This window comes from Fulmarus glacialis, unplaced genomic scaffold, assembly GCF_000690835.1.
Source record: "Fulmarus glacialis isolate BGI_N327 unplaced genomic scaffold, ASM69083v1 scaffold33739, whole genome shotgun sequence".
Lineage (NCBI taxonomy): Eukaryota > Metazoa > Chordata > Aves > Procellariiformes > Procellariidae > Fulmarus > Fulmarus glacialis.
Genome location: NW_009231933.1, coordinates 8,064 through 35,918, shown reverse-complemented (window position 1 = coordinate 35,918; position 27,855 = coordinate 8,064). Strand labels below are relative to the sequence as shown.

Below are 27,855 nucleotides of genomic sequence, written 5' to 3'. Positions count from 1 at the left end.
AACATGCTTGAAGAACTATTAATTCATAAGCCAGATGATCCCATTCAGTATATGATAAACCATTTAAAGCAAAACAACGATGATGGTAAGTGAAAATTGAGACGCCATAAATAGTTCAATTCCTTATTTGTAAATAGCTGTTTGAAAGCTGCGCTTCAGTTGACAAACGATGGATAAAACTTTTCAGACTGTGTCTTGAGGGGGAAAAAAATTAAAAGGTGAGCGTTTTGGAATAGTTATAGGTGAGATGCTTTTAATTTCTTTTTTTAGTGGGTAATCTAATAAAAAATGTACTTTAACAGTTATAACAATGAAACCCTCTAAGGGAATAACAAAGAGTTCTAGTGTATCAATTATTAATGTGTTCTGTGCCCCATCTGATATTTCCTGTTGTCTTTAAGCTCGCTAATTACTCCTTTTGTCAGGTGTAAATTTGGTTTCCTATTCTACCTGGGCTGGCAGATTCTCTGTTTTTTGATTAGTTAGTTACTAGTTGCTGTTAATGAGTTCCACTGCTCAGTGGCATCTCAGATGAAGGAACAGTGAGCATGCCTACTTGTATGTATAACAAAGCCTGGTAAATTGAATAGGAAGTCTGTATTCTGCACAATAAAAGCATGTACACTCAATCAAATTATTTGATTTACAAACTGTTCACCCTTAGGCAGATTATATTTGGATATGCACAACTGAACTCTAATTTTTGTTCTGCATGAGCTGTCAGGGATAGCTGGTGTCATGTTGCTTTGATGTTTCTTTAAAACCATGGTAAACCATTATGAAAGTTCTGCTGCAGCATCAATGAAATCATTATTACTAGAGGTGCTGTGAGCTCTTAGTGGTGGTGATCAGATGGATGTTGATTGAAATGCTGCTAAATATAAAAAAAAAAAAAAAAAAAAAGAAAGAATCAAATCCTGCAAATTGTGTCCAGCCTTTTCTGATGTGGGCAGCATGAGTAATCCATCTGTTTTATAGACCCATGGAAAATATGGAAAGAATTTCACGTGGTTTGGTAGAATGCTGATAAAATTTCTTCACATTGAGCTAACATTTGTCCTGAAGCCCCTCAGTATTATTTGAACAGAATTAGGCAGGTTTCCATTTCATGACTTCAGTACTTACAGGCTAAAGATAGAACTACAGCAGTTGTTTGTCAAAGGAAAAATGCTGTCTGGTTTTGGTCTGGAAAAAACTATTAAGAAAGGGAAGGAACTCCAATTAAAATTAAAGCCTAAATGTTGTTTTAAGAATAAATTATATGGAAAATAATGTAACAGAAATCTGTAGCAGAGTTGATTTTACTTTTTGATCATGGCGGAAGGTGCTGACTATTTAGAAGAAAAAAACCGTATTAGAGCCATCAGTAAAGTGATGAATTTTCATGATCTTGCCTTGCTAGACAGTTTTAGCCCTAGAGAAAATTTCAAACAGAGATGTATGGAAAAGAAGCATTGCATCTATCCCAGGTGTGAAGTTAGAAAACCTTTTTAATTAATAATAGGATCTAAAGTACTCTTAAAAATATAAACAAGTCTAATGATGATTATAGCGTACAACTGTCTTGAAAATCTCGTAGGTCAAATGTGTGGCCAAGTGTTTGTGCTTAAGGCTCTGTACTATTGTTCTTTCATGTGATCCTTCTAAAAGGCTTAAAGAACCATGTGAAGACTGATAATTCTTTCATATACAAAAATGCTAGTTTTCTACATTGTATCTTGGTTTGTGCTAATAAAAAAAGCTTTCAGGATCCAAGTGGCATTTCTGTGAATTTTTCCTTTACAGTCAAACCTCTGAAGAAATGTAAAAAAGTTCTGCAAAAACGTTCATCATGTACTATGTGCTTTTCCTGTTTGACAAAGGATTTCTCTTACAAGTTAAGCAAATTTTGTCACGTTAATATTAATTACAGAATCTTTCGCACTTAAATGGAACTCAGTGAGTCCAGCTGTTCTTTTGCGTTATTCCACGATTAATTTTGTTATGACTAAAATTATTGTTGAATGTTAAAACTTACTTTACTTGGAAGAGTAAATCCTGTAACATCTCATCAAGACTAAACATGGAATGAAATGTGATTTTTTACTGAAGAAAAAGACATTTTCTAGATTTTCCTGATTTCATTTAGCTGCTGGTTCAGACCTCCAGTATTAAATACTGACTATTTGCTGATTGGAGGGGGTTAAACATTACATACAGTGGTGTCCTGGTCGTGCCCTTGTGTCATATGTTTAGGGAGAATGCTTTAGAGGAGTCTTACAAGTGTGCAAATGAGTAAATCAGTGAATTACACTGCCCCATCTGCTGCCAGCCACTAAGCAGAAAGAAAAACAGATTTAGTACAAAGTGAGCATTTACAGTAGCCCTGGGCAATATTAAAGCATGATATGGTGTATATAATGGTATGTTTCGTTTTTTATCAAACGTTTGTCCAAGAAAGCTGTGTATTAAAGCTTCAATACCTAAGGGTTTTCTTGTGAATTTTAAATCATGCTCCTAGTTAAACCTCAAAAGGATCTGTGGATGGAAAGGTTTTTTGATTTTCTTTGAAGTGGTTTGAAGAAGTTGATTAGTGTTGGCACCCGAGCACTCTTTTATGACGCTGTTTATAAATAATTCCTAAGTACCGGGCTGGAGTTTCAAGGTGTTAGATTAAAAAAAAACCCTAGGATTTAATCACATTACATTTGAAAGAAATTAGGTGATAAAAACAGCTGATGTATCCTTTTAAAGTATTTTTCTACATTGTGTACTAGTTCTGTTGCATTTGCAAGAACCAATAAGGTGGGAGTTTTTCTTAAACCTTCCAAGTCAGATAACTTTGTAAAGATGAATCTGTAATTTGGGTTTCATGTCTGTTTAAAAATTGCACCTGCCCAATAACTGTTAAGTGCATGGAAGGCCTCATAAAAATACATTTCACATCCTTCCCTGTCTGCTACCATCAGACACTGTATCTCCCTTGGTTATAAAGAGCTGAAGAGGTTTTTGGGTGAGTAGATGCCTCCTCTGATTTGACCAATGTTATTCCCAGTAAATACTCATCAATCCCTTCTGTGTATAGTCTGTTTTGGTTTGGTTTTTCTTCTGCAAGGTTTAGGGGAAAAAACATCAAAAATATTAATATAAAATGACAGCTTAAGGGATTGCAGCCCAAGGTGTGTTCATGGAAAAAGTCCCAAATACTTTCCTAAGAGTTACTCCATTTTCCCTTGTTTGTCTTGCCTCTAATTCATTCCCAATGAAGCTTACAACAGTAATGGCTATTGTGTTGTCTGTATGCATTAGATTAAGAATTCCTCAGAACTGGGATGCATTTTTCCCACCTTGCCCCCTCAGGGAAAGGAGAGGGACATGCAGTAGAGAAACACAAGATACAGAGATGAAGAAAATTACTTTTAATGACGACTAGAAAAATTGAAGGTAGCTGTCAAAAAGGGTAGAGAGAGAGAGTGCTTAATTTTGCAGTATCTAAATCTTCTCTGAACCCTGACACACCCTATTTAGATGAAACTAAAAGTGAAATTGCATTTTTTGTGATGAGAGCCAAAAGCTTTGCCAAAGTAAAAAGTATTTTTACTACCATACTGTGTAAGAGTTATGAGAGATGATCTCAGGAAGTCCTGTCCAATCTCAACCATTCTATGATTCTGATAATAGTCACTTTTAAATAGTCCTGTCCTGCATGTACAAGCTAAAATATTTTTTCCTCACAAAATGTGTTAGGTCTTAATCAATGTTTTGGGAATAAAAGTCAAACTCAGATAAGGAAATGTTCATATCTTATGCTCTGGTTCACCCCCTAAACTATCCATGTGTTTAAATTGAGATAGATAGATAGATAGATGCTTAAGTGGCATGTTTAGTCAGAGTATTAATCTCATTGACCATGGAGATTAAAGGAAGACCCAGCTGTCACTGACGTAGCGTTTCCGCTTTTTTTCCCTCAGTGGAGCCCAATCCTGAAGTCTCCATTCAGGCAGATTTCCAACTGAAATAATTGTTTCATTGTGATTACATTTATATTATGCAACGCAATAGTGGGAAAGTGGTTGGGATTTTTGCTGTTCTGCATCTTGACATTCACATACTCTTGTTTCATAGCTCCAAGAATTTGTGTACTTGGTCCACCTGCTTCTGGGAAAACTACAGTTGTAAGTAAGCTACCTTCAATGTTATAATACTGTCCAGTTACCTTTTTACTTTATACTGAGATTAGCACTTGTGAAAATTTTATTCTGAGAAAATAATTTTCAGAATTGTCAAAGTGATAGAAGAGCACAAGACAAGTTGAAGGGTGGCATTCCTAAGGGAATGCCTGTATATTACACTAGAGGTTAAATGGAAATGTTCAAGTGAGCTCTGTGAGAGCTCTCTCAGGTAGTGGTAGTGATACTGCTGTAATGCAACAGAATCCTGCCTGCCTTTTTTTCCCAGCTTTTTAGCAGGATTAATTAGCCTGAGAGGAGTACCACAGTTACACATTTGTGGTATTCCCATATTGTGGATTGCTTCATTTGCATGGCCAGTTGTCTGTCATGTTCACTGGTACCGTTTAATTGAAAATGTCAAAGTTGTATTTGAACCACAGAGAAAGCTGACCACAGAAACTTTGCAGATGATGGTGGTGTGTGCATGCTGGGAAGAATGCTTTCTTCTTTAAAATCTGTGTTATAGTACAGTAGATGAAAAAGACCTTATTCAAAGCTGTAGACTCTTGAACATTTTATAAGAAACTGCTTAAAGTTACACATATAGTCTGTTTACTTAAATGGAAGGCTGGGAAAGCACTCTGTCTTTCTGCAGTCTTCTGAAAAAATGCTTCATTTTCTTTCCAAATATTCGACCTGTATTTTTTTTTCTTCTTCCCTCAGGCAATGTGGCTTTGTAAACATTTGGATGCCATACGTATCTCTCGGGAGACTTTGTTATTCAAGGAAATATTAGCGCTGACAAAGGAAGCAAAGGCATATAAAGAAAGAAAACAGGTGTGTAAGAGGGTATAATAATAGTAGTTCTCATGTCACAGAAGAGGAATTATATGGCATTCCCATGATTTCTACTGCTATGAATTGAGCAGATCAGAGTAAATATTCTTATTTCTATGCTCATTTGTACTTTGGTTTGTGTATATGTAGATACAGGGTCTTTCAGAGAAGAAGGGTAACCTCTGCTAGATAAGAAGATATAAACAAAGATAAAAATGTGTCAGGGCATAGAATAGGGGCAGGAGAGGAAGACACTGTAAAGTAATGGAGGTCTTGAAAACATTAACCTTAGACATGAGCAACAGAATTGAAAGAAGTCCAGGTATGCACAATACATTTTAAAGAAGGGTTCATTGTATCGTTAAACAAAGCATCTTCTATTTCAGCATGTTTGATAATCTCAATAAAATAAGCATTAATCTCTGAGGTCTCCTTCAGTACAAAATGCTCTGGAAAATATGTACACAGAGAACTTTTTTTGATCTGACAGAGCTACTTAGTTGTGCATGCTTGATTTCTCTGTAGCATGACACAAATAACTTGGTGCATTAACTCAAAAGCAGTATGACAATCCAGTCAGTTATTGAAAACCCTAGAAGCTCTCAAGCTGAGTTAATAGCAGCCGACTCAGGAGGTCATTCAGTTCTTGGGTTGATGCACTCTACCCAACTCCAAGTACCCAGTTTGCTCCAGACAGGTTCTTAAATCCATCCATCCTTCATTGTGGGCTTCCTAACTAATGCTCAAAGGAGTTGGTCTGAAGAACATTTTTCCCAAATGTCATGAAGCACAGGATTAGTTATCAGCAATGTAATTGTCTTGTTATTAAAGGCTAGTGACAAGTAGATCAGAAAAATATGTTGAAAGAACGTCTTGAATACACAGAAGCATCTCCTTCTGATTCCTGCCCTTTTAGATGATTCCTTTCTCCAGACGTCAAGGTATTCCATGAGTAATAGAATGGAGGAAGTCTGGTTTTCTGTGACTCTCTGTAGCGAGTCCATTAATTTGAGTTTCTCTTTTCTCCCTTGTTACCTATTTTCATAAAAATTGAAGAAATTTTATTTCTGTGAGAATTCTACACTGCTGCTAAATTTCATTGAAATTGGCCAACAGATTCATAATTTGCTGAGATGGTAGATGGTGTGACACATAGACTAATTTTTTTTCCTTAAAAAATTAGGCTGAAAATAGGGTAGTGTTTATTATACTGAATTAGTGAATGATGCTTGGAGATGTCTTGAGTAATATACTTAAAGATCTGAGAGGAAAGAGTTCATTGAACTCGCTGAACTTACTGACAAAAAGGTTTGCTTTTGGCTGGGATGATATAAAATGATTCTTATTGAGAATATGTACTTTGAAATCTTCATTCTAATTATTAAAGATTGTTTTGCCAGATTCATAAATTTCAACTTAGAGGGGGAGAATTTAAAACAAAAATTCCCTTTGGTTTAATTACTGTAATTATTAACATATTTCAGACTATACAGATGCACTTTCAAGGGTGTCCTTTTGGGCTTATTTGATTTAAAAAAATGGATGGTGTGGAAGATGAAAGTCAAAAATGTCAAGGCTAATCAGGTACTAAGGGGTGCCCGAAGAGCAGAATCTGGTGGTGGTTCAGTACTGTGCAGTTTGCCTTTGTTTTTGAGATGTTAGATCCTAGAAGAACGTTTTCACTAAATCATTTCTTTTGTTCTTTTATGTGAGTTTGATTCTTCAAATGTTACTCCTAAAACTAAGAGGGAACTCCTTGCTGCCTCTTAATCAATGCAAGCTTTACAATGACTTAAAATGTAGCCAGATTGTCATCTCAAGAGCTGTATTTTCCCATACTGATTCATGTCTGCTGGCTAAATCTCCTTTGCTGTAACTGACCCCTGGTTCTGCTGAAGCAAGTGGTAAACTTGACTCCTCTAGCACACATAACATTCATTAGCACTAATAGGGTTTGAATGTCTATTCAGGAACAGAACAATAGCTGTTTATACTGTCTTTGATACAACCAGGGCATTAAAAAGTTGTAGGCCTGGCCAAAGCAATTTAATAAATGGAAAGAGGAAAAGCAGGAACTAAGACTGTGTTTTTGAAAGTCTGGTGTGAAGATCATATAACGCAATTTAATGTTGTTAGAGGAACGTTTCATGCGTGTAAGGTTACTGTAGCTAAATTAACCCCAGTGCCAAAGGTCATTCATTTTTAAGTCAGTAGGCCAATGTTACTAGATCTGGACAAACGCTGCAAAAAGGTCTGCAAATGTTTGTTCACATATTTTACTTATCTTTAGCCAAGATTTCATCTCTTTTGTGGTCACTTCCAGTGAACGTTAAAGCATTTGAGTTTTCCTGGCACAAGAATTCATGGAAGGCGTATTTGAAATATGTGATTATTCTCTGAAGCTCAATTTTTAAAGTTGGACATGCAATCATTCACTAACACACACCTGGCCACTTACTAATGAGCACAGCTCAGGTAGTGAATTTTAAATATTGACTGTTCAAAGTAAAATGTGATCATTCTGCATGTAAAAATATTCCAAAAAGAAGTCAAATATTTTTGAATATTCAATAAATTTGAAGAACCACGAGCTGTCAATAAATATTCCATGAACAGAAAAAGAGGCTACATTTTTGGATAAATCATTGCAAATTATTCCCTCATCTCTAGTTATTATAATGTTAATAGGAAGCACCTTCAGGTTTTTCTTATAGTGAAGTCTAATGATGAGCTATTGCATGTTTCACTTTTCCTGTTAGCTGGATAAAATAAGAAGTTGAAACGGCTGTGGTAATTGTGGGCTTATGGGATGGGTATGCTCTTAATGCTATACTAAATTGCAGTTAAGGAGTTTGCATACTATGTAATGACTTAAAACTACTCTACAGTTGCGTCATATCCTCATGCTTTTTAAGAAGAAATATAATAGGAGAGAGGAAAATCGAAGGTGTCCTTATCTATGCATGTTCGGCATTCTAATCTATTTCGGGACAAGCCACTACGAAGGAACAAACAAGAACTGTTCCAGTCTTGTGTATACATAAAAAACCCTCAGTCTTCCATGTGTATTTATCTGAACAAGCTAAATCTAAACATTCATGATTTTCAAGATACTAAACCAAATTTCTTCAAACTTGACTGCTTTTCTCTCTGAGGTACAAATTATAAAGCAAACTAAGTCAGAAGTTTTTAGCTGTAGCTCTTTTCAGGACAAATATATCCAAATCTTCCAATGGAAATGTCTAGGCAAAGTGCTCCCCCAGCCCTGGCAACAAAAAGTGTAGCAGTTTTGTGAAAAGATTGCAAAAACGTAACTCCGAGTAGATCAGGCATGTAAGATGAAATATGATGTCCCTGAAATAACATGGAATATTTAAAATTAATCAGGAATGAGTACAGTTTTTCAGCAGTATGGAAATAGTGATTAAACCAGTGTGTATAGAAAAGTGGTCTGAACATAAAATACCATGGCTTTTAGAAGGTTTAACAATTCAAGCAGCAGGTCTTTCCGTTAACTGAACTGGGTGTTGGGACAGCCTCAGAGTGCCTTAGATAAGGTATACAGTTCTGCAGTTATCAAATGTATGTGTATCATTGTCCATTATTGCAGATTTCTGGGAGGCAAAGTCCCCTCTACCAGGCTCATGATATATTTATGTGAGTGTTTATGAGAGAGAAATTATGAATGTGCTGTCTGATATGTATCAAATTTAATGATTTCTAGTTGAATAATTAAGCTTTCTACAAGCAACCTGTTGAAAACGATTTTGTAGGCCACTGCTCAATAGGAGGAAAACTGACCAGGAAATGAGACTGGAATTGAGCCACCGAGAGCATAAGGAACTAAACCACTGAAATACCCGCATGTGTGTCCTTGATTGTTTTTGTGCAATAAATCCTGCTCAAAAGAGAGGACTAAGAATACCACTGCACTGAAAGAAGTTAGTATAATTTTGGTTTAAATTGATTTGGCAAGGCTTAGCAGAGTGGACCCCCGGCAGTCGCTAGCCTGTTTTGACATGACACATCAAAGGAGTAAGCAAGACGCTAGCTGTTTCTGATAGCAGCGTGATGCACCTTTGGAAGGTGACAGACTCAAAGCCACAGACCCAGGCTCCAGCAGCGAGAGGCTGCAGGAGGCTTTGACGCACCACCCTATGGGACCTGCCGACTTTCAAGAAACACAGCAATTTCTTTCCCTTTTTCTCTTTTACCTGCTTGAATGTTGCCTTATGAATGGCTGATATTAGGAAGGACACTGAGAACTGGGGACAGTAGAGATAAATAAAACAAGAAATCCCACTGCCTGACTGGGCCACCTTGTCCTTTCCGAGGACTGGTCTCTTTTGTATTCTAGAGTGCTTGCTCTACTCTACTTTAGAGTGACTTGTGTGGTACTGTTTCCACCAATCCTGGTGAAATTGTTTCATGATCTAATGACAAAGATTGTTATGACATCTTTCCACATAGTTAGCCACATTTTCATTATATCTATGTGCATTCTTTAGCATAACATAAGCCTGCAGAAATATTCCTTATTTATGATTATGCCCTTCAGACTGTTGCTCAGAAAAAGAGATGGGAACCCACAGCATATGGAACTGTGTGGAACAAAGAGTCAAGCTCACGTCATTAAGTGAAAGATAATTTTTTGACTGGGGAAGTAGAGAATCTGACTGCAGAATTTTTTCTGAGTAATCTGACTGCACAATTTTTTCTGAGTATTCATTTTGCCAATAATGAAAAAGTGAATGAGACTGAGACAAGGCATTTAGTCAGATGATTAACAGATGCTCTGACTGGCATGGCCAAAGGTTTAGACTTTATCAAGTTTTAACTACCTAACATAGAGTTTGTTCAACCACTTTTAGCATAGAATGAAGGCCTAAATTAACAAGATAGTGAAGAAAATTCTTACAAGAAGGAGAGAAGGGTATTGTTAATTTCTTGTCAGGAAATCTAATATAATAATGGAATAAATATTATGAGGGGCAAAAACTGCTAAATCTGTACAGGAACTTTGTTCTTCTGTCAGATAGCAAATACTGTATTACAAAACATCTCTAGATATGGGCAAAGTAATAGTCACAGAAGGAAACAGCACTTCTGAAAATCTTGGCACGTGCAGTTTCAATCCCATTTCACGGTCCTGAGTTTAAAAATAAACTAACTTCAACATTAAAATTAACTTTAACATTACAATGTACTTTAAATAAACTTTCTGGATGATGAAAGAGTGAGTTACTTGAAACTATGAAACAAAACTCCTAAAAATCAGACTTTTTCTATTATTTGCTCTGTGTTTGAGATTCTGCTTGTTTCACAGGATAGCTGTTAAGATCATTAATGCTGAATCCACAGACATGAAGCAGTAGTGGGTCAGATACTCATGGTAAAAAGGATTACTTGTGGATGTGATGTTCTTATGGATCCCTTTGCAGGTTTGATGTCCAATGTGTGTGTTAGTGTGCAAAACTTGGCACCGCTTCCATGTTAGTGTGCAAAAAGCATGGATTTAAGCTTTGTGTTCAGCTTACCTTTAACACTGATTTTTGTGCCCTTATTAACTCTCTGATATATTATGTTAATGACTAGGGACTTGGCACATATTTAATTCTTTATTTATTTTTAAGAAGACATTTCATTTCACCTTTAACCGGAATATGCCTGCATGGTAAAATTCCTTTTGAACTCAATTGTGAATATTCAGCCTTTTTTTTGTTCTTTCTTTAGGAAATTCCCAACGCGCTTTGGGCCAATCTGATCCAGGAACGTCTGTCAAATGTGGACTGCATGAAACAAGTAAGAATTGCTCCTCAGAGGGCTGGTGGATAAGCACTTACACAACTCGTGCATAGTAGTTAGCATTCTGAGTCCTGAGCAGAGGAGGGAATGGGGGCAAATCTTTGGGGGCTCTGGAGTGGATTGCTTTCTTGAACATCAGCAGAGGGAGTTTGGAGCTTTATTAACAGGATAAAGGGGAGGATGAGAGTATGCATATGCTAATCTTCTAGCACAGACATGATCAAAGGCTGAACAAGCATAGCTTTGTTGATTGCCTGGGGCAACTGGCAGAGTTATAGTGGACAAAACAGATAAACAGAAAATATATAAAAATCAATAAGATTTTAACTCTTATTGAGGAAAGGGGAACAAAGAGTCTAACATTATTCGTATCAATTTTCTTTATTGCTCATTGTGTCTTTTTTTCATCCTGTTTTATGAAAAACTGCATTTGCATATATTCTCTTCTCGGTAATAATTAATATGTTCACTGTTAGTTTACACAAATAGGCAACTGAATAGATTTAGCTGTATTCACAGATGTGTGGCTTCCCCCCCGCTCCATGTGTTTAGCCTTAATGTAAGTAGAGGCTTTTAACATAGAACGAAAAGAGAACATAAGTAGATTAATATTGGTTGAAATTAATGTCTGGACTCAAGGAAAGCAAAATCTCTTTTATGTTTCCTTTAAAATCTTAGATGTTGTTATGGTTTATTGAATCCATAATCAGCCCATTATAAGGGATTAATGAATAAACCCCTGTTTCTAAACAGTGCCAAAATATGGAGTGGACATTATTTGATGCATTTCTTGAGAGGAAAAAGTCCAGTCCAAAGTAGGTGTTACGTTCATGAAGGACTAAACAGCTTTTTTCAGATAAATAGTACGTGTTTTCAGAACAGTCACGCTGTCACACCCACACCTTTGGGTCAGGGGATAACTAGTACTTCCTGACCTCATAGAGATATTGCAAGGCTCATAGTTTTATTAAAATCTGTTGCTTCTCAACATCATCATCATCCACCTTGTTGGTTGAATTAAGCAGGGCTGGTAATTAACATTTCATTGAAGTGTGAAAATTGCTTCCTAAGGAGAAACTGGAAATGCTGAAAACCTTATGTCTTGTACTTCTTTCTCTGTCTCTGTGATTTTTTTGTATAGTCTGCAGTGATCCTTCCATCCACGTAAAACAAAATAATCTTGGGGACTGGACCGCTGCCTTGTAGTTTTTAAGATGGTAATTCTGTAGCACAGAGGTGTTTATAGGTGCAGAGAAACATCAACAAAACTAGCAAGAGAATTGAAAAAATTTTCTGCCCCTGGTTGAAGGTTTCGGCTTTTAGAACTCAGATAATGTGAATGATTGCCAAAGAAGTCTTCATGTGCTTCAGTGCAAAGTCAACTATCTTAGCTTAAGCCACTGGTGGAAGTGGCTTTCAATGGACCTGCCTTGTGTAAGCTGCATCAGATGGTCAATTACAGTGTATGAACTGTGGAAAGGATAACTTGATCAGGATGGTAATGAATAGCTGGAGATGTAATCTGTTAAGTTGTTCCTGCCTGAGAGGTTTACTAGAGGACATCTGTCTGTGTCATATTTCTGTTGTGAGCTGTAGCAAAATAGGTAGTATGCTGGTCTCTTTAAGCAATAGCTTAGGACTAGCAATAGCTAAACTTCAACCTATCACATTGTCTAATCCACTGGTTGCATGAGAATTTAATTTTGAATACTACCTGCTGGTGTTTAATGTTACCGAGAAAAGTCATTAAGCTAAAACAAACCTTTCCTTGCCCAGCTAATCTTCTTCTTTTGCCAGGTCATAGAAGAGTGTATGACAGTGCCCTTATTTGCATTGGGAAATACCTTCCTATAAAAGTCCTTCCTTTTTCATCAGTAGAGAAAGCTCTGAAGCAGTAAAAATAAGTTAATGTGGGTGACTTTTGAACATTTCATTGCATTTTCAGCTAAATCCAGGTTTAATGAGAGACTTACCGTAACAAAAATCTGGGGTGCATTATTGGGTCCCATACATATTTACAAATGACAGTATAGGACTCCTCCTCCCTCAAAGAAATGTGAGCAATTGTTTTTATGAAGGGAAATTTATGAAACAGAAACCTAGCTCATCTCTAAATTATTCTAGATTTATACCAGATATAAATCCCATTGACATTCATGGGGTTGAATTCCTGCAACTTTGGAGTAACACAGTGATGAGCTGAACCCTGCACTTTTAAACTACACCACTATTTGCTTTCATGGGGAATTACCAAGATTAGGATTTTAAAATGTACTGGCAACTCTAAACTGTGAAGTGTGGATTTTTCTAATGCACACTCCTGCCTTCTTTCCACTTACTGTGAACTAATAAAATCTACTTCGCCGTGCAGATGAGACACAGGTTTTAGGCAAAATGCATACTGCTGTTAGTTCAAGCTCTTATTTTCTTCCTAAACCTTGCTGTCGTTTCTCTTTGAAGTCCCTTCCTACACTGGTATGTCGAGGCCTGGAAAGCCTGTGGAAGAATTTTCTAGTTCATTATGTATAAGGACATGACCCCCTCCCCTTCTTTTCCAAATGGACCGTTTTTTTGTGTGTTTTAGGATCCTGTGTTTCTTGCTCCATGCTTCATCATCTGGGAGATTGAAACAATGATTTTTGGATCCTTAGAAAGAAAGGAGTAAAGAGATTGGCAGAAAACCTAAGGGTTATCGATTTTTCTCTGCAAAATACTGTACATCTTACTCCATAATTGATCTATTAATTTGGAATTTGCGAAGTAAAATTGAACTTTTGCATTGCTAGTCAGTGTACCTGAATTATATGAGTCTGTCTAGTTTCTTTTGAAGGTCTTTTTAGCTGAGCTATTTTATTTATTTATTTATTATTTAGCACTCCAGATCAAATATCTGGTAGTATTTAACATATTTGCTTATCTGTACTAAATCACACAGGACTTAGGCCTTTCAATTTTCAGGAGAACCTGTTTAAAAACACGCATGTGGTGTACCATCTTGTTCATTTTTGTGGCATTTTGAATTAAAGAGTATAGCTGAGGAACACTTGAAAGACCAGTATTGTCATCTCTGGATATGCTAGCAAATGAGCAGCAAAAAAAGGCTATGAATGTCAACATTTTTTATGTAAGCAGTGCAATGAGATATCATGGATATACAGCAAGTCAGGTGATTGTATGATTTACTACCTTGTCTTTGTGGCAAGATGTGGAACATCTATCTCAAGTGAAACTTCTCCTCTAGTGAGTATGTTTAAAATATCTTTAAACCTGTAGAAATGAAAGGAAGTTAGAAAGATGATAAACCCAAGAGAGAAACTGCTCTTCTGACTGCTAACTGCTAGGCTTTAGGCTGGTTTCAGTCCTCAAACACAGACCCCCTCAGCTTAACACTGACAGCTTCTCTGGTTGTGCTACTAGTGGTTAGCAGGCAGGATAGGGAAGATGCCAGGGTACCCCTGGTATTTTCAATAGTTTTGGTTAAATATTTTCTCACATGATCTCTCAAAGGTAGTAGTTGCTGGGGCAATCTGTCCTCTAATGCTATCTGGAGGAAAGCTGTTGGATGGCAGTTGCTGTAAACTAGCAAGTAGGTGAATAACTCTTCAGTTTAGGGCTTTTATAACAGTAGCTCTAAAATCTCTCCAACATGCTTATTTTTTCACATAAGTCTCTTTGCCTGATGAAAAGAAGGCATTTTTCCAGTGATTGTTGTGATAGCGCTAAAGTGAGTTTTACTAACCATCAGTGTGTAAGCAAAATCCATTGCTCTCCAAAGGCTGCATCCACCCTATGCTTTTTTGCCCCATGCTTTCTATAATTGTTGGCATGGTTCTAGGTCTCCTTTTAATAGCGAGGGAAGGATCTCTCAGTGACTGTTATTTTAAGTATTAGGCCATGTAAACTCTGAGTAAGGTGACAAGATGGTTAAAATGCCAACAGCTGCGTAGTATCCTGCCTACATTTTATGTTCCTGATGTTATCACCAGCAACACTGAATCAGTGCTGGATGTGTTACAGAGCGAGGGGGGGAAAAAAACCCTTTATAAAGCTTCCCTGACATGCAGCAAGAATGGAGTGTATGTTATTGGTCTAGTTAAGGTTTCAGCTATTTTTAGGAAAAACACATAATTGACTTTCCAAAGTTGTGATGGTTATTAAAAATCTTTTAATTAATAGATAGTAATTCATGGTCACTAAAACTTCCTCACATTGTGTATGTCTTTTCCATTTGAAAGGGGATCTATGCATTTCAATTGCAATATTTTCCTTGTGTGATTGGAAATAGAATTAATACGGTGGATTTTGTACTTCATTGAACAGATTTATGCCATTTCTCTCAAAGCATGAGTCAGCATTTTTTTCTGAGAATGTTAATAGATTAGGAGCAGTATGTTGGACCATAGTACCACCAGCTGTTTGTTTTATTTCTCCTTGTGGTGTCATTGGCTTGGCATTAATTGTACAGTTTTCATCCCACTGACAGTAGGAATACGGAATTTTTTGTGCCACTGTTTTGACACTCACAGGTTTATAGATGTCACAGGCATTCTCCAAGGAGAACATTTTTATTGATCAACAGCTCTGCTGAGACTCTGTGTTGTGTGTTCTTCTAATACAAATGTAGTTAGGACTGCAAGGGATCAGATGGGTAGGTCTTCCAGCATACGCAGAAAACTTATTGCAAGCATTACGTTAGAACCTGGGACTTGTGAAGCTGATATGAAGACTTTTCATCTTACAGGGTTAGTACATGTTGGCTACGGCACCTGTGACTGCTGGTGTTGTGGAGGGAATTTACAGAACTGGGGAAGGCTAGTGAAGAGATTGCTGCATGATGAATTTGTGAGAGAGAGAACTGAGCAACCTTACTCATGTCTTAGGACCATTTAGAAACTAAGCTTAGGCCAGTGATTCACATGAGTAGTGGCAGAATTACTTTTGATTGGTATTAAACGGTTCAGAAGGGTAGTGGCTATCTTTGAAAGGGAAGGAAAAGAGAACAATGGCTCTTGGTTCTTTCTGGTTTTACACTGGCAGATAAAGATCATCATGTTGTCTCTCTGAAATTCCATGCAAGGATAGTGATCTTACGTAGGTTTATCTGGGGAGAGAATCTGCTTATTCACCATCTTTTTCGTTTTCCAAGAAGAATGTGGGCAATAAAATTCCCATTTCTTTCTAACGGGAAATTTGGTAAAGTTTGAGCTTCTTCCATCATCCATACTGCTAATGTTGATGGGCTGCAAGAGTTGGGCTGACAATATTTCTACTGCACTTCCGTCTGCTCTTTTCTGAAAATCTCGGAAATTTTAGATCCATACTGGCAAAGCTATTAGTGGTGATATTTTTTTGCATTATTGTCTGTACCCTTTTTTCAGATGGGAGTGAAAGGCACGTAATACTTTTATCAAAAATACTTTATGATGATGTGGAAAAACTGTTGCGACGACTTGTTTTCCTAATGGCAGCAGTATTCATGACCTTTGATCTTTATGCTTGTGGCTGAGATTTCTTTCAGATGTGCCATGTAATTCAGCATTATTTCTTTGTGCTATCCCTTTTCATTATTCTAAGGCAGTGTCAATTTTTGATTTTGTAATAAAAAAAAAACATTGAGTACGTACAGGTCAATTAACAAGAGAGAACTTGAATATCCAAGTCATTATTATTGGGGTGGAAATTGTGAAAGTATATAGGCTTGATATTGTAGCTGAGAGAATTGCCAGCAACGGAATGAGATTTACATTTGGGAATGACCTTGAGCATTTCCTTTTCTCCAGATTCCTTAAATCTGGAGAGGAAAGTGACAGCTTTGAAAGCACTTCCGTGTTGCTGATTTTCAGCATGGCATGGGTCTCCAAGGAGCGCTTCACTTGGCATTAAGGCAACAGCAGAATGCTGTATTTACAGCAGTCTTCATGTGGGAAAGGATTGAGGTTTCCATGTGAAAGAGAGAGAACAGTGACCACAGAGTAAAGGCACCGTGGAATTACTCACTCTTAGCCTTTGTTCAACCCTTGATGTGATAAGGTGCAATCCGTGCATGGATGTAAGGTTACTGCTATCAAGAACAAAAAATAGATGGCTTCTTAAAGAAACAAATTTACCATGTGAAGTTATTAATTACACTTTAATGATAGTCAGGAGGGCAAAAAAGACCAGTGTTTGCATAAAGCATGATAGGCATATTTTAAGTCAGGTCTTGCTCTGCTGTGTCTTGCTTCCTCTTGCTTCGTTCCCAAGCCATACTCCCTTTTTACTCTTTTTTTTTTTTTTTCCCTTTTCTTTTTTTTTTATCTGTGACATCTGCTTGGAGCTTGTCCCTCCTGTGATACCATACTACTTGCAGCTGTTCAGACCTCCAGCTCTGAGCTGTGCATGGGGTGCCCTGAGCATACGGCCTTTTTGATGTGTGATAAAACAGAACCAAGCCACTGGGGGTATGGAGAGGGAATGCAGCAGAATATCAATAAACCTGTTCTGAACAAAGCTGCAGCTCTGTGGTCGAATAGACATTTCACTGAAGTGTCAAGTAGATGGATAATGTATTCTAATTAGGGACTGACTGATACCCTGGAACTCAGAGACCTTTGGAAATAAGATCCAAAATGCTAACTATTTTTGTATTTGTTTTGTATTTTGTATTTTGCATTTATTTAATGCCTTGAAATGTATTTGTTGCAGGAAGCTCTTTATTGAGCTATGTTTTTTTACATTGCAAAAACTTTTAGCTATAAAATTGCTTATTGCCTGTTTTAAGGACCTTTGAAATTTGTATATAAACCTCTTGAAGTTTGCTGTACATTGTTAAAATACAATATTGTGTTTACTGCCTGTTGCTCAGTATGTAATTTTGAGCTGTAGTGACATCGGAAGCAATGGTTTTGTGGGGTGGGTTTTTTGCAGTTATTTTGTTTTAGTTTCCAAAAGTATTGCACTTGGAGTGGAGAAAATGAGCCAGATTTGTAGTCTGTGTAAATTGGCATAGATTTATTGGCTTCAGACCTCTGATGCCATTTCTCCCCAGAAGAGGATCTGGGCCTTTATGTGTGTTGTACAGGCACAATATATTCAGAACTAGTGCTGAAGTTCCTAGCATACCGCTAAAAATATTGTGCAGCCTTGCCTCCTGCAAGTCCCAAGGGATAAATTGATTTCTCAGCACCTGTGTGACCTTAGACAGCGGTTCATTCTAATTCGATAGAGCAAACACTGAGAGTGGCAAAAATGGCTTGCAGTTACTTGAGTCTCTTATTTTCCACAGATATCAGAAGGATGACATGTTCCTGAAACCAGGCTAATTAAGGAATTTTAAATAGTCTACTCTATTTTCTTGTATAATTGGAATGTCCCAATTTCCTCCTGCAGAAGTCATAGAGATATGTTTCCCTGAAATACTTCTAAAACCTTTGGACCCCATACTGACAGAGCTTCACATTTATGTGGGAGATGATAATGATTGCTAGCTAATGCAATATTAAAATATCTTCTTTATTTCAGTACAAAGATGGTTTCCAGATTTATTGTAGCATCACAAAGTTATTTTGAGGTTTAGGATGTAGTGACCAGGGACATGTGTGGTTAAGCGACTAACAGATAAATTAGACAAAGTTTAGAAGATTCAGACTTGAGATTGGGAAGTGGATTAGACTTCAAATACTGCATCACACAGAAACTGAGTGAGGCTGCAGCTCTCCTACGGTATTTCACAGATCTGTAAATGTTTTTTTAAAGATGCTCAATCCAACACTTAGCTGGCTATAACAAGGACTTAAGGGAGCAAAAGGCTCTTTTTTCTTTTTTTCTTTCTTTTGCTCTGTTGCTTCATTAGCTTTGGGAATGCTGGTTCCGTTACTGTGAGTTTTCCTGTATAATTTAAGGAAATAATGAAAGTGTGCATATTTTCCTCAGTGTTCTTGGCATTAAATCTGTCTTTAGATTTGTTTAGCCTCTTTTTTATACACAGTGTGGGCTGGTATCCTTTTGAATATTTCAAAACTGTAGAAATTGTTTTGGGTTGTTTTTGTTCAAGATACAAGTTTTTTTTTTTTTTTTTAAGACTGAAACATGAAAAAAAAATCATTGCTACAATACATAAGGTCCCATTGCTCTGTGGCAGTGGTATTAGTGCATGCTATTTCACAAAAATATCAGTGCTCCATATTTGCTTTCTTCTCTCACAAGCATCCATAACAAATACTGCGCTATTGTGAGATCAGAATGAGGTAATTTTTGTGCAAATAGCAATGATATTTACTGCTAATTTTTGTATTTTCTCTTCCAGGATCAGTAACTGTTTCATGGTTTTGTTCAATAGGGATGGATTTTGGAAGGCTTCCCTGAAAATCAGGAGCAGGCATGGATGCTGCAATCATCTGGCATCATTCCTAGGCATGTTGGTAAGCAGTACAAGGTTTGTGTGATTGCATACAGTAGGAAACACTAAAAATGTTTCTGCCCAAAAATCCTCAATAAATTCAATACCGATACTGAAGACATCAGAGTTGACGAGACAGCAGAATATTTCAGTATGGTTCAGATTCATTCAAAAACTTGAGGTAACCTGTGAGACTTTAAATCATGTCTTTCACATGTGAACCTTTTTCTTCTTATGCATTAGAGTTTCTGTAATTTTTTTCTGTAAAAAAAAAAAAAGACCACTCCAGCAAGTGTCTCTGAGCAGCTATATGTAGCTTTGCTTCTGTCCTAGGAGTGGGTCCAAATTTTCTCTGACTTCAATCTCTAGAAATCAGCCATTAGTGATCCTCAGACCAAAACAATTCCTCATGTACTAAATACAAATTTGTCCTTCTGTTGAATTAGAGAATGCAAACTCAGCAAACTTTACTCCACCAAGTGAAGCGGAAACTTCATGATTTTAAGCTTGACCTTTCAGAGTATGGGTGGATTCTGAGTTGATTTGAGAGGAACATTTGTTTGCTGGCAAAGTGCTGATAGACAAGACCTTGACTGCTGCCCTTGCTATCTAGAAGCAGCCAGTTGTCTCAAATTAATATAGTTAGAGGACCTACTTAGAATGTAAGAAGTTATTACGATTGTGTGGAATACAGTGTAAAATGATAAATGTAGAGCTTGCCAGTGGATAGTGAACAGAATGTTAGCGAACTTGATGAATTGTCACTTTGGATTTGATTTGGATGAGATTCGACTGTTAATGAACAATTCGGAATCACTGCAATACAGTTAGGCAAAAATGTTTTATGTCTAGTACTTGCATGTATTTTTAATATAGCTAATAACATCTGAAGTTGAGTTTTGCTCACAATTATATCTGTGCAACCAAGACCTGAATGAGAATCTTAAAGCTCAGTATGTCTAGTTAATCAAAAAGAAGATTGAGAGGAGATGAGATTTACAGTGTATGAGTACCTTAATAGGGAGAAAAGTGTCTGAAAGAGCTATTTGATACAGAGAAGAAAGTCATAAGAAGAACTTGTTTGAAACCTGTAATCAAATGCACTGAAAATAGTAATTAAATTACAGTGTTTAACTGTGAGGATGATTAGCCAAAAGCAACCTAGGGAACTGACAGATTCTCCATCTCTTGATGCTTTCTAATCAAGTTTGAACACTGTTCTGTGAGGTTATCAAAAAATGAATTTCACTGGTCTCACTACCAAAGTACCTGGGTGAAAAGTAATTGTTTGTGATATAGAAGAGAATCAGTCTCGAGTGATCTGTGGGTACTTCCATCCTAGGCTCCAGATACAATGTAAGTGAGGGAGAACCTTGTTAATTGGTATGGATGACAGGAACAGCTAGTACTCATGGGTACTGGACTGGATTAATGTGTATTTTGTCCCACTATACTGTTTAGGAGGTGGAACAAAATTCTGATTAAAAGTGAAGTATTTGCAGGTAGAATAATGGGAAAGGAGAATGAGGCAAATGTGCTTGAAATACATTCATCCATCTTCAATACTAGGATACCTCTAAACAGTTACAGGAAATCAAGTAACTAACAAGAACTACACTTTTTTCTTTTATCTTCTTCTTTTTTTTTTTTTTTTTTTTTTGTTCCTAGTTGTGCTTTATGCTGCAGACACTGTGCTGATTGAGAGGAACAGTGGGAAAAGGCTTGATCCCTTCACAGAAGGTGCAGTATGTGTTTGTTCCTGATCTCCACTAGAAACTGGAGTGTTGCTTGGTCTCAGAAACATTGTCATACCAGTGGGATTAAACTTTAAATGGTATCCCTTTAAGAATGAGTAGGAATTTATAATTATAAATTTAAACTGTTTGGAAAAAGTTGATATTGCATTTTTTCTGTGCCAATAAAATATGGGCAAATGTAAAGCTCAGTATTGAGCCTGCAAACAGTAGGCTATGGCAGTACAGAGTATTTGAAGGTTGGATCTGTCCATATGAGCTTACATTTCGCTATGCATCTTAGCTAGATCCTGTTTTTTTTCTGAGGTGCAGGTATTGCTTTTAGATATCTTCCATTAAATGACTGTTATATAGACTTAGCTCTGTATTGTCTGTTGAGTATAATTATCAATCATCCATCATGAAATAAAATCCTGACATTGCTCAATAAAAAAATCACATTGGATGTTTTAGGAGTGGAAGTAGGAGGGACGTTCTTAACTAAAGAAATGGCTTTTATTTGCTATAAAGGAGATTTGCTTATCAAAGGTCTTGCTTAAGGTTCAGTCTAAGAATTTGGAGAGCTATCCCCAGCTCCTGGTTCCTACTCATCATGCTGTCTTGGCTACATGGGTGGGCAGTTGGCCACTTCCTATCTGTGCACCTGCAGAGTAATAGCTGTCAGTACAAGTAGTGAGGGAAGTACACAGGTTATTGCTTGTGCCACAATACAAAGCTTAAACAAAGACCTTAATTTTGTTTAGGAAACCTTTTGGAGCTGAGCAAGACCTATTAAATCATCCTCTTAGTTCCTAATCAGTGTCTAACTTCTAGAGGTGTACCATACGACCTTTGACTGGCCAAGTGATCCGCTGGTACAGCAACGTTTGGTGAAACCAGACGGTCTATCTGAACAGGAGATGTCAAACAAACTGCTGGAGTATCACAGAAACTTCCCTGCGGTTTTCCAGATCTATCAAAAAGTTTTGAAATCGATCAATGCAGACCAGCCTTCCATGGATGTCCTCTCACAGGGTAAATATGTACTTTTATGGCAAATCTGATAGGTGATAAACTCTTATTTGAAAGGTAGTTCCTAGCTGTTAGAGACAGTTTGTAGGATTAGGATTAGTCAACGCAGATGGCTCCCAGCTGAGTTGTGTTCTCTCTAGTACAGCGTTTGGGCTGTTCCTGGTAATTATTTTACAGGACTAGAGTAAGGGCAGGTAACTGGAAAGAAAGTTTCACGGTCCTGCCAAGGAACAGCTGACTCAGTAGAGCAAATGTCACGGTTGTTTCTGCGAGAGTCTTTTCTAAAAGGCTGCATTGTGGCTCACTTGTTAATCTCCCAAAGGGCTAGTACCTTCCACAAGTCTGATAACAAGAAGTAGGAGTAGTTCAAAGCTGGGAACATTTCATTATTTAAAAGCTGTTTGCGTTGGTAGCTTTTCTGTTCAACAATTCTTGTTTGCCTTTGCTTGACTGTAATGCAATCTGACTTTTAATGTTGATTCTTCAAGAAGAGAATAAGGAAACTGCCAGGAAGACCAATTGATAATGTACTTTGTAGCTGTCAGTCTGTAGATGATCTGTTATATCCCAGTAATTTTGCATCTCAAAAAGGTCTTTTTTTTAATAACAAGTGCTGCACTTTTAAGATAAACAAGTAGGAAGTTTATATTCTGAATTTACACATTAATTACCTCTAAATTACTTAATTAAATTTAAAAGTTCATATCATCATTCATAAAGAATTCATGCCTTGAATTGTAAATAAAAATGTGAGTGCCTGAATATTAATTATTATTAATTAATAATGTAGTGAGATAAATTGAAAACTGGAATGAAAAAATCCTCTCTAGATCTTTTTTCTGCAGTGCATCAAGCAGCCAGATTTTTTTTTTTTAAGAATAATGAGATGTGGAGACTGTCTAGGGGATCATTACTCCTAATTAACTTGGTTATTTACTGCAAATTAAGCATCATTTGTAAGCAGGGTGCTTTGCCTGTAATGTTTGTGCTTTTCAATACACTGGGTTATGGAAAATGTTCAGAATAACTAGAGCACTCCTTGGGTAGCTGATACTTGGTTTTTAGGAAATTATGCAGCAAACACACTGTTTTCTGTTATGCTTTTCCAGGTTTTTTTTAAGTATTTTTATTGCTACAGATAGAGTTTAAAAAGAAAGAGGACATCTCTCATCAATATTAGTATAATTATGGATTGTTTCATACAATTATAAAATTTTCTAAACTCTTAAACTTTAATGCAATTATTGCTAATGTATGCTAGGATATGTGACAGCAAATTCAGTTGTACAGTGTAGTATCCCAGTACAGCTTGTGCCATTGGAGAAAGAGATGGATACGATCCTATGTGGTTGCAGTTTGAGTTAGTTTCTCAATACTTTAGGTCCACTATCTAGAAATAGCAGGGCTGGAGTTTGCTGGTGATGCTTCTTTATTACGAACAGATTTTATAATGATACCAAAGTGTCTAGCAGAGGGTCCTCAGGAAAATTGTTAGTTATTATACAGTGATGTGTTAACAATGGTAGTTAAAATACTGATCCTTATGATGTTCTCCATCAATCCCTTTGTGGTTTTTTTTTTTTAATATGGGCTTATGATTCATACAAACATTAATGTCTAAGCCTGTCTTATTTTTTAGACTAATTCTATTAGTCTAAGTTTTTAGACCATTTTATTACAAGGAGTCATTAGTCTAGGGAGTCTTTTATTTGAACTGAAGATGTCTGGGCTAATACTTAATTGTATCCATTGCAATTACAGAGGAAATCAAAGCCTGTGTAGGTGTGCCCATGCTGCTTTAATCATGCGTAACTGTGGCAGTCAGGATATGGTGGCATACCGTAGCCTTGGCATTTGAATCTGTGATCCCTGGAAAGCTTGCATAGCTTTTGCTGAAGCTTGAGCTGCTCTCCTCACTAGTATTGTTAGCCATAAAAGGGGCACGGGTAGTAAGAGTGTTTGGTTATGTCCAAATATGATCCTAATTTGTCCTCACTGCAAAGCTGTGTCTTCTTTTAGTTTCTTGGTGATCTGTCAGGTTCTCTTTTGAGACTGTAACAAAGTTCAGATCTCTACAATACAGCAATGTTGATGATGCTTCACGTGTCCTGTGGTCTTTCCAAAGTTCTTATAATCTGTAGATTGACCTGAATGTAGTATTTCCTACGCGATACAAAATGTAGAAGAATGATGTCCAGCAAACAGAGTGGAATCGGGCAGAGAAGCTCAAATATCCTTTACATGTTATGCAAAAATGGACAAAAGAATAAAATCATACTCAGTTATGTGTTGTCAATGCCGTATTGTGTCATGACATCCTATGCTACAAGTCTATAATATTGTAATTAGGAGTCTGTTAATCACACACACAGCTGGATAAATGTCATATTAATTTAACATCCTGAGTTTTTACACTTAAAGATTTGTTCAGAAACTGCAGAAAGTATTAAATGTAATTATATGCCTCTATAATTTGCATGGTAAAATTGTACCTATCAAGCAAAAATTACTTCTGCTAAAAACAACATGGTAAAAGAGCAATTATTAATTGAATCTGCTCTTTAAAATGGTTTGACATCTACTGATGAAAGAAAATACAGGAGTGTAATGATACTTAGATTTCTAAAGTGCCTCTTAGTGTAAGTTGCTGACATGACAGTTTTATCAGAGTCCTGATTTTGGTTGGAGTATCTAGATGTTTCAGTGATAAAATAAATTATGATCAACATGACAACCTTTTTAAAAAAAAGAGAGAAGTTAATCAATGTTTCGTTTTTTTTTAAAAAGAAATAGGATATAAACTGTATTTCTTGCCTTTCTCTCATGTTCTAGTTCTTACCTATGTCCAAACACGGCACCGATCAGCCGCCCCCTTTACACCACGGATTCTCTTTTGTGGACCCCCAGGCAGTGGGAAGAGCCTGCAGGCAGCACTAATAGCTCAGAAATATGGTGTTGTCAACAGTAAGTTCTCAGTAAATATGCACTTTGCTCAATTCCCCCTTTCTCTCTTTTTGATCATTTATCTTTTGCTGTCTGTCTTTCTTTCTTGTTCATAAAATTTCTCTGTTTGTCCATTGCTATGGATGTCAAATTTTTGAGGGAAGTGAGAAGTATTTCAATGAAGAAATATAAACCAATAGACCATATATTCTGTGACAAACCAGCTCTGACATTTTTTTTAGTCATCATTTTTTATACCCTTTACATCAGTATTTTTCTATGTGTTACTCTTCTGTGGATCAGTGGATCATGGTAATGTCTTTGCAGTTTCAGCTGTCTGACAAAAATTGGGGCACTTTTAAAATAGAATTTACTCTGAACTTTAATGAAGACTCAGTTTTTCTGCATCTGAAGTAATGTATTAGTAAAGGAAGCAATTATTTAAAAGTACATTCTTTTTTAAAGGAGGCCCAGAAAATTCTATATGAGGCTTGTTCATGGTTAGCATGCTAATGTTAAAAAGTCCTATAATATGAATACACAGCTTGGTGATAGGATCAATGCAATATGTGTCCATGTTCTATAATGTCTTCTAATAGTGGAGTAGCTACAAATTATTTTAAACTGTCTGATATCTGTAAAACCTGCTGATTAATCATATCCTCGTTGTTAAGTAAAATGCAAGTTTATTTCATTAATATTCTTACAATGTGTACCAAATGAAAAAATCAGAATTAAGTAGGTAGTGATTTTTTTATCTTCGGGAGATTCTTTAACTAGTGGAACTCACTTAGTTGTCCATAGCGATATGCCAGTTTGCTAGTGTCTTCCCTGAACTGCTGGTGAAGTCAAAAGATTTCATTGAACCTGGTTTGGCGTTACATGTGAATAATAACTTCAAGATCTGAGCGGTATTGTTTTCAATTATAGGTTTAGTAGATGTGCTCAGAAAAGGAATAAATTTTTTCAAGTTCAAACTTGAACCTTCGGAAAAAGCCATGTGCTTTCCATATAATCGTTCCAACTAATGGCTAGATCATAGGTTTGTGCAGTTCCATTAAAGGCACAGAAACAGCTATGAAACTGTCTCCCTATCAGTTTGGGGTTCTAGTTTTAGTATTTTTGTATTTTAAATCTTTATTACTATTTTAGTCTTTTAAAAAAAAATACATGAATATGACTAAAATGATATCCAGTGAACTTGAAAAAGGTAAATTTAAATTATTTAAAAATCTATATTACTATACAGATAAGTACAAATAAAATTGATAGAATGTTTATGCTATCAGTTATTTTAATATTGCTGTGTTTTATAATTTCATATTAAAAATAAATATTTGTAGATTTATTCAAAGCTGTATTTTTATAAATTGCATAATTGGCTTAATGAAAAAAAACATGTTTGAATGTGTTAAAGAAAAATTAACTTGTTCTCCTGTTTCTGAATTTTTTTTTTTAACTTTATTTCTAAAACTGCAAGTTTGATAGTGTTTTCATCTAGGTCAAAATTTGCTTTTTTTTTTTTTTTAAAGTAACCACTATATGAGAGAGTTGCAGCTCTTTTTACTAAATACCATTACCAATGCTTTACCCATATGTTGAGTTTTAAGTATACTGTAAACCAAATCTTAGAAGAATTAAGTATTAAAACAGAGTCGGAAGACCATCACTTTTCAGCATAGTATTCAGCATATACTTAATTTCCAATTAGGCCATTGAGATTGAAGCACAGGCTTAAAAATTTAATCCTATGTTTAAATAGTCTCATGAATTGGATTGAATTTAGGTGTATACATATTAGTTGTCTTAAGTTGGGGTCTATGCACTGAGTTTCTGTTATGTTTTTATACCATTTATTGTGAATATGGATTTGCTTCTCCAGGACAACTGGTGGCTGTTAAAATTTGTGTTCATCCCTTGTCACTTAAGCATTAAACTTCATCGACTTTGTCCAAGAAATTTTACTGTGGAGTATTCTTACTCTTGTTTGCCAAACAGTGTGCTTAACAGTGATAAAGGAGATGAAAGGACTTGCTGTTTTTTCCATTAAAGTCAGTGCAGCTGTTGGTGCTATTGATTTCAGAAAAGGTGGAATCAACTTACGATTATTAATTAAAAGGTCATGCAATAATGTACAGAGTGACTGTTATCTAATATTTACCAAAACGGAGTTGAAACTAGGACTTGTTGTGATGTTGTGTAACCTCTCCATGCCTTTGTGCCCTCTCTGTAAAATAAGGGTCAGGACTGTTGTATCTAACTCGCGTGGGGCAGTAAGACCCAAAAACTTTGGTCAGAAAGTGGTATCCAAGCCCAAAGTAGCGGTATTTCATGTACAACTGTCCTGACTAAAACTTGAAATCTGCATCTCCTGGTGTTCTGTGTATTTGAAGTCAGTGATAATGTTGCATTAGCACAGTTTTTTAAATATTATTCTTACATGATCATTAAACGATCCAGGGAGTCACTTCCTTGAACTGCATGTTATCCTGCACCTCCAACAGTGCAGTTCAGATGCTGTTGAGCAAGTGCAATTTTAGTCAGTAATTGTAAGTTTATAAAAAGTGAAAACCACTAGCAATCCCTTGAGTTATTATTTCAGAAACATATTTGATTAATATCTTTCTCTCTCTCTCTGTTTTTAATATGTTCTTTGCTAAATGTATTCTTTTTTATTCAGTATTCTCCCCTGCTCAGTCTCTTTGCTTTTTGCTCTGCTTGGCCAAAAAAAAAAAAATATCCTAACAACAAAACCAAAAACCCTACAACTTTTATTTTATTCAGTGACCTTATTCCAGTATGCAGCTTCTGGGTGTTTTTTTTCTTTTCTTTGTGCTTCCTTTTTAAAATTTAACCTTGTGTCTTTTTTGTTCTTCCTTCCTGTTAGTTTGCTGTGGGCAACTGCTAAAGGAAGCTGTTGCAGACAAGACAAAACTTGGAGAACTTGTTAAGCCTTATATTGACAATGGATACCCAG

General features: G+C 36.3%; 1 protein-coding gene across 1 annotated transcript; it reads left to right on the top strand.

The window, feature by feature from the left end:
• On the top strand, positions 1-27,855 carry AK8 (adenylate kinase 8; the record flags this gene model as incomplete). The annotated part of the gene is made up of 9 exons (XM_009584738.1): positions 1-85; positions 4,105-4,154; positions 4,875-4,988; positions 10,722-10,790; positions 19,111-19,192; positions 20,839-20,910; positions 21,738-21,938; positions 24,768-24,899; positions 27,766-27,855. Coding segments are annotated over 9 exons (895 nt in total), but the record flags the coding sequence as incomplete, so codon positions are not given.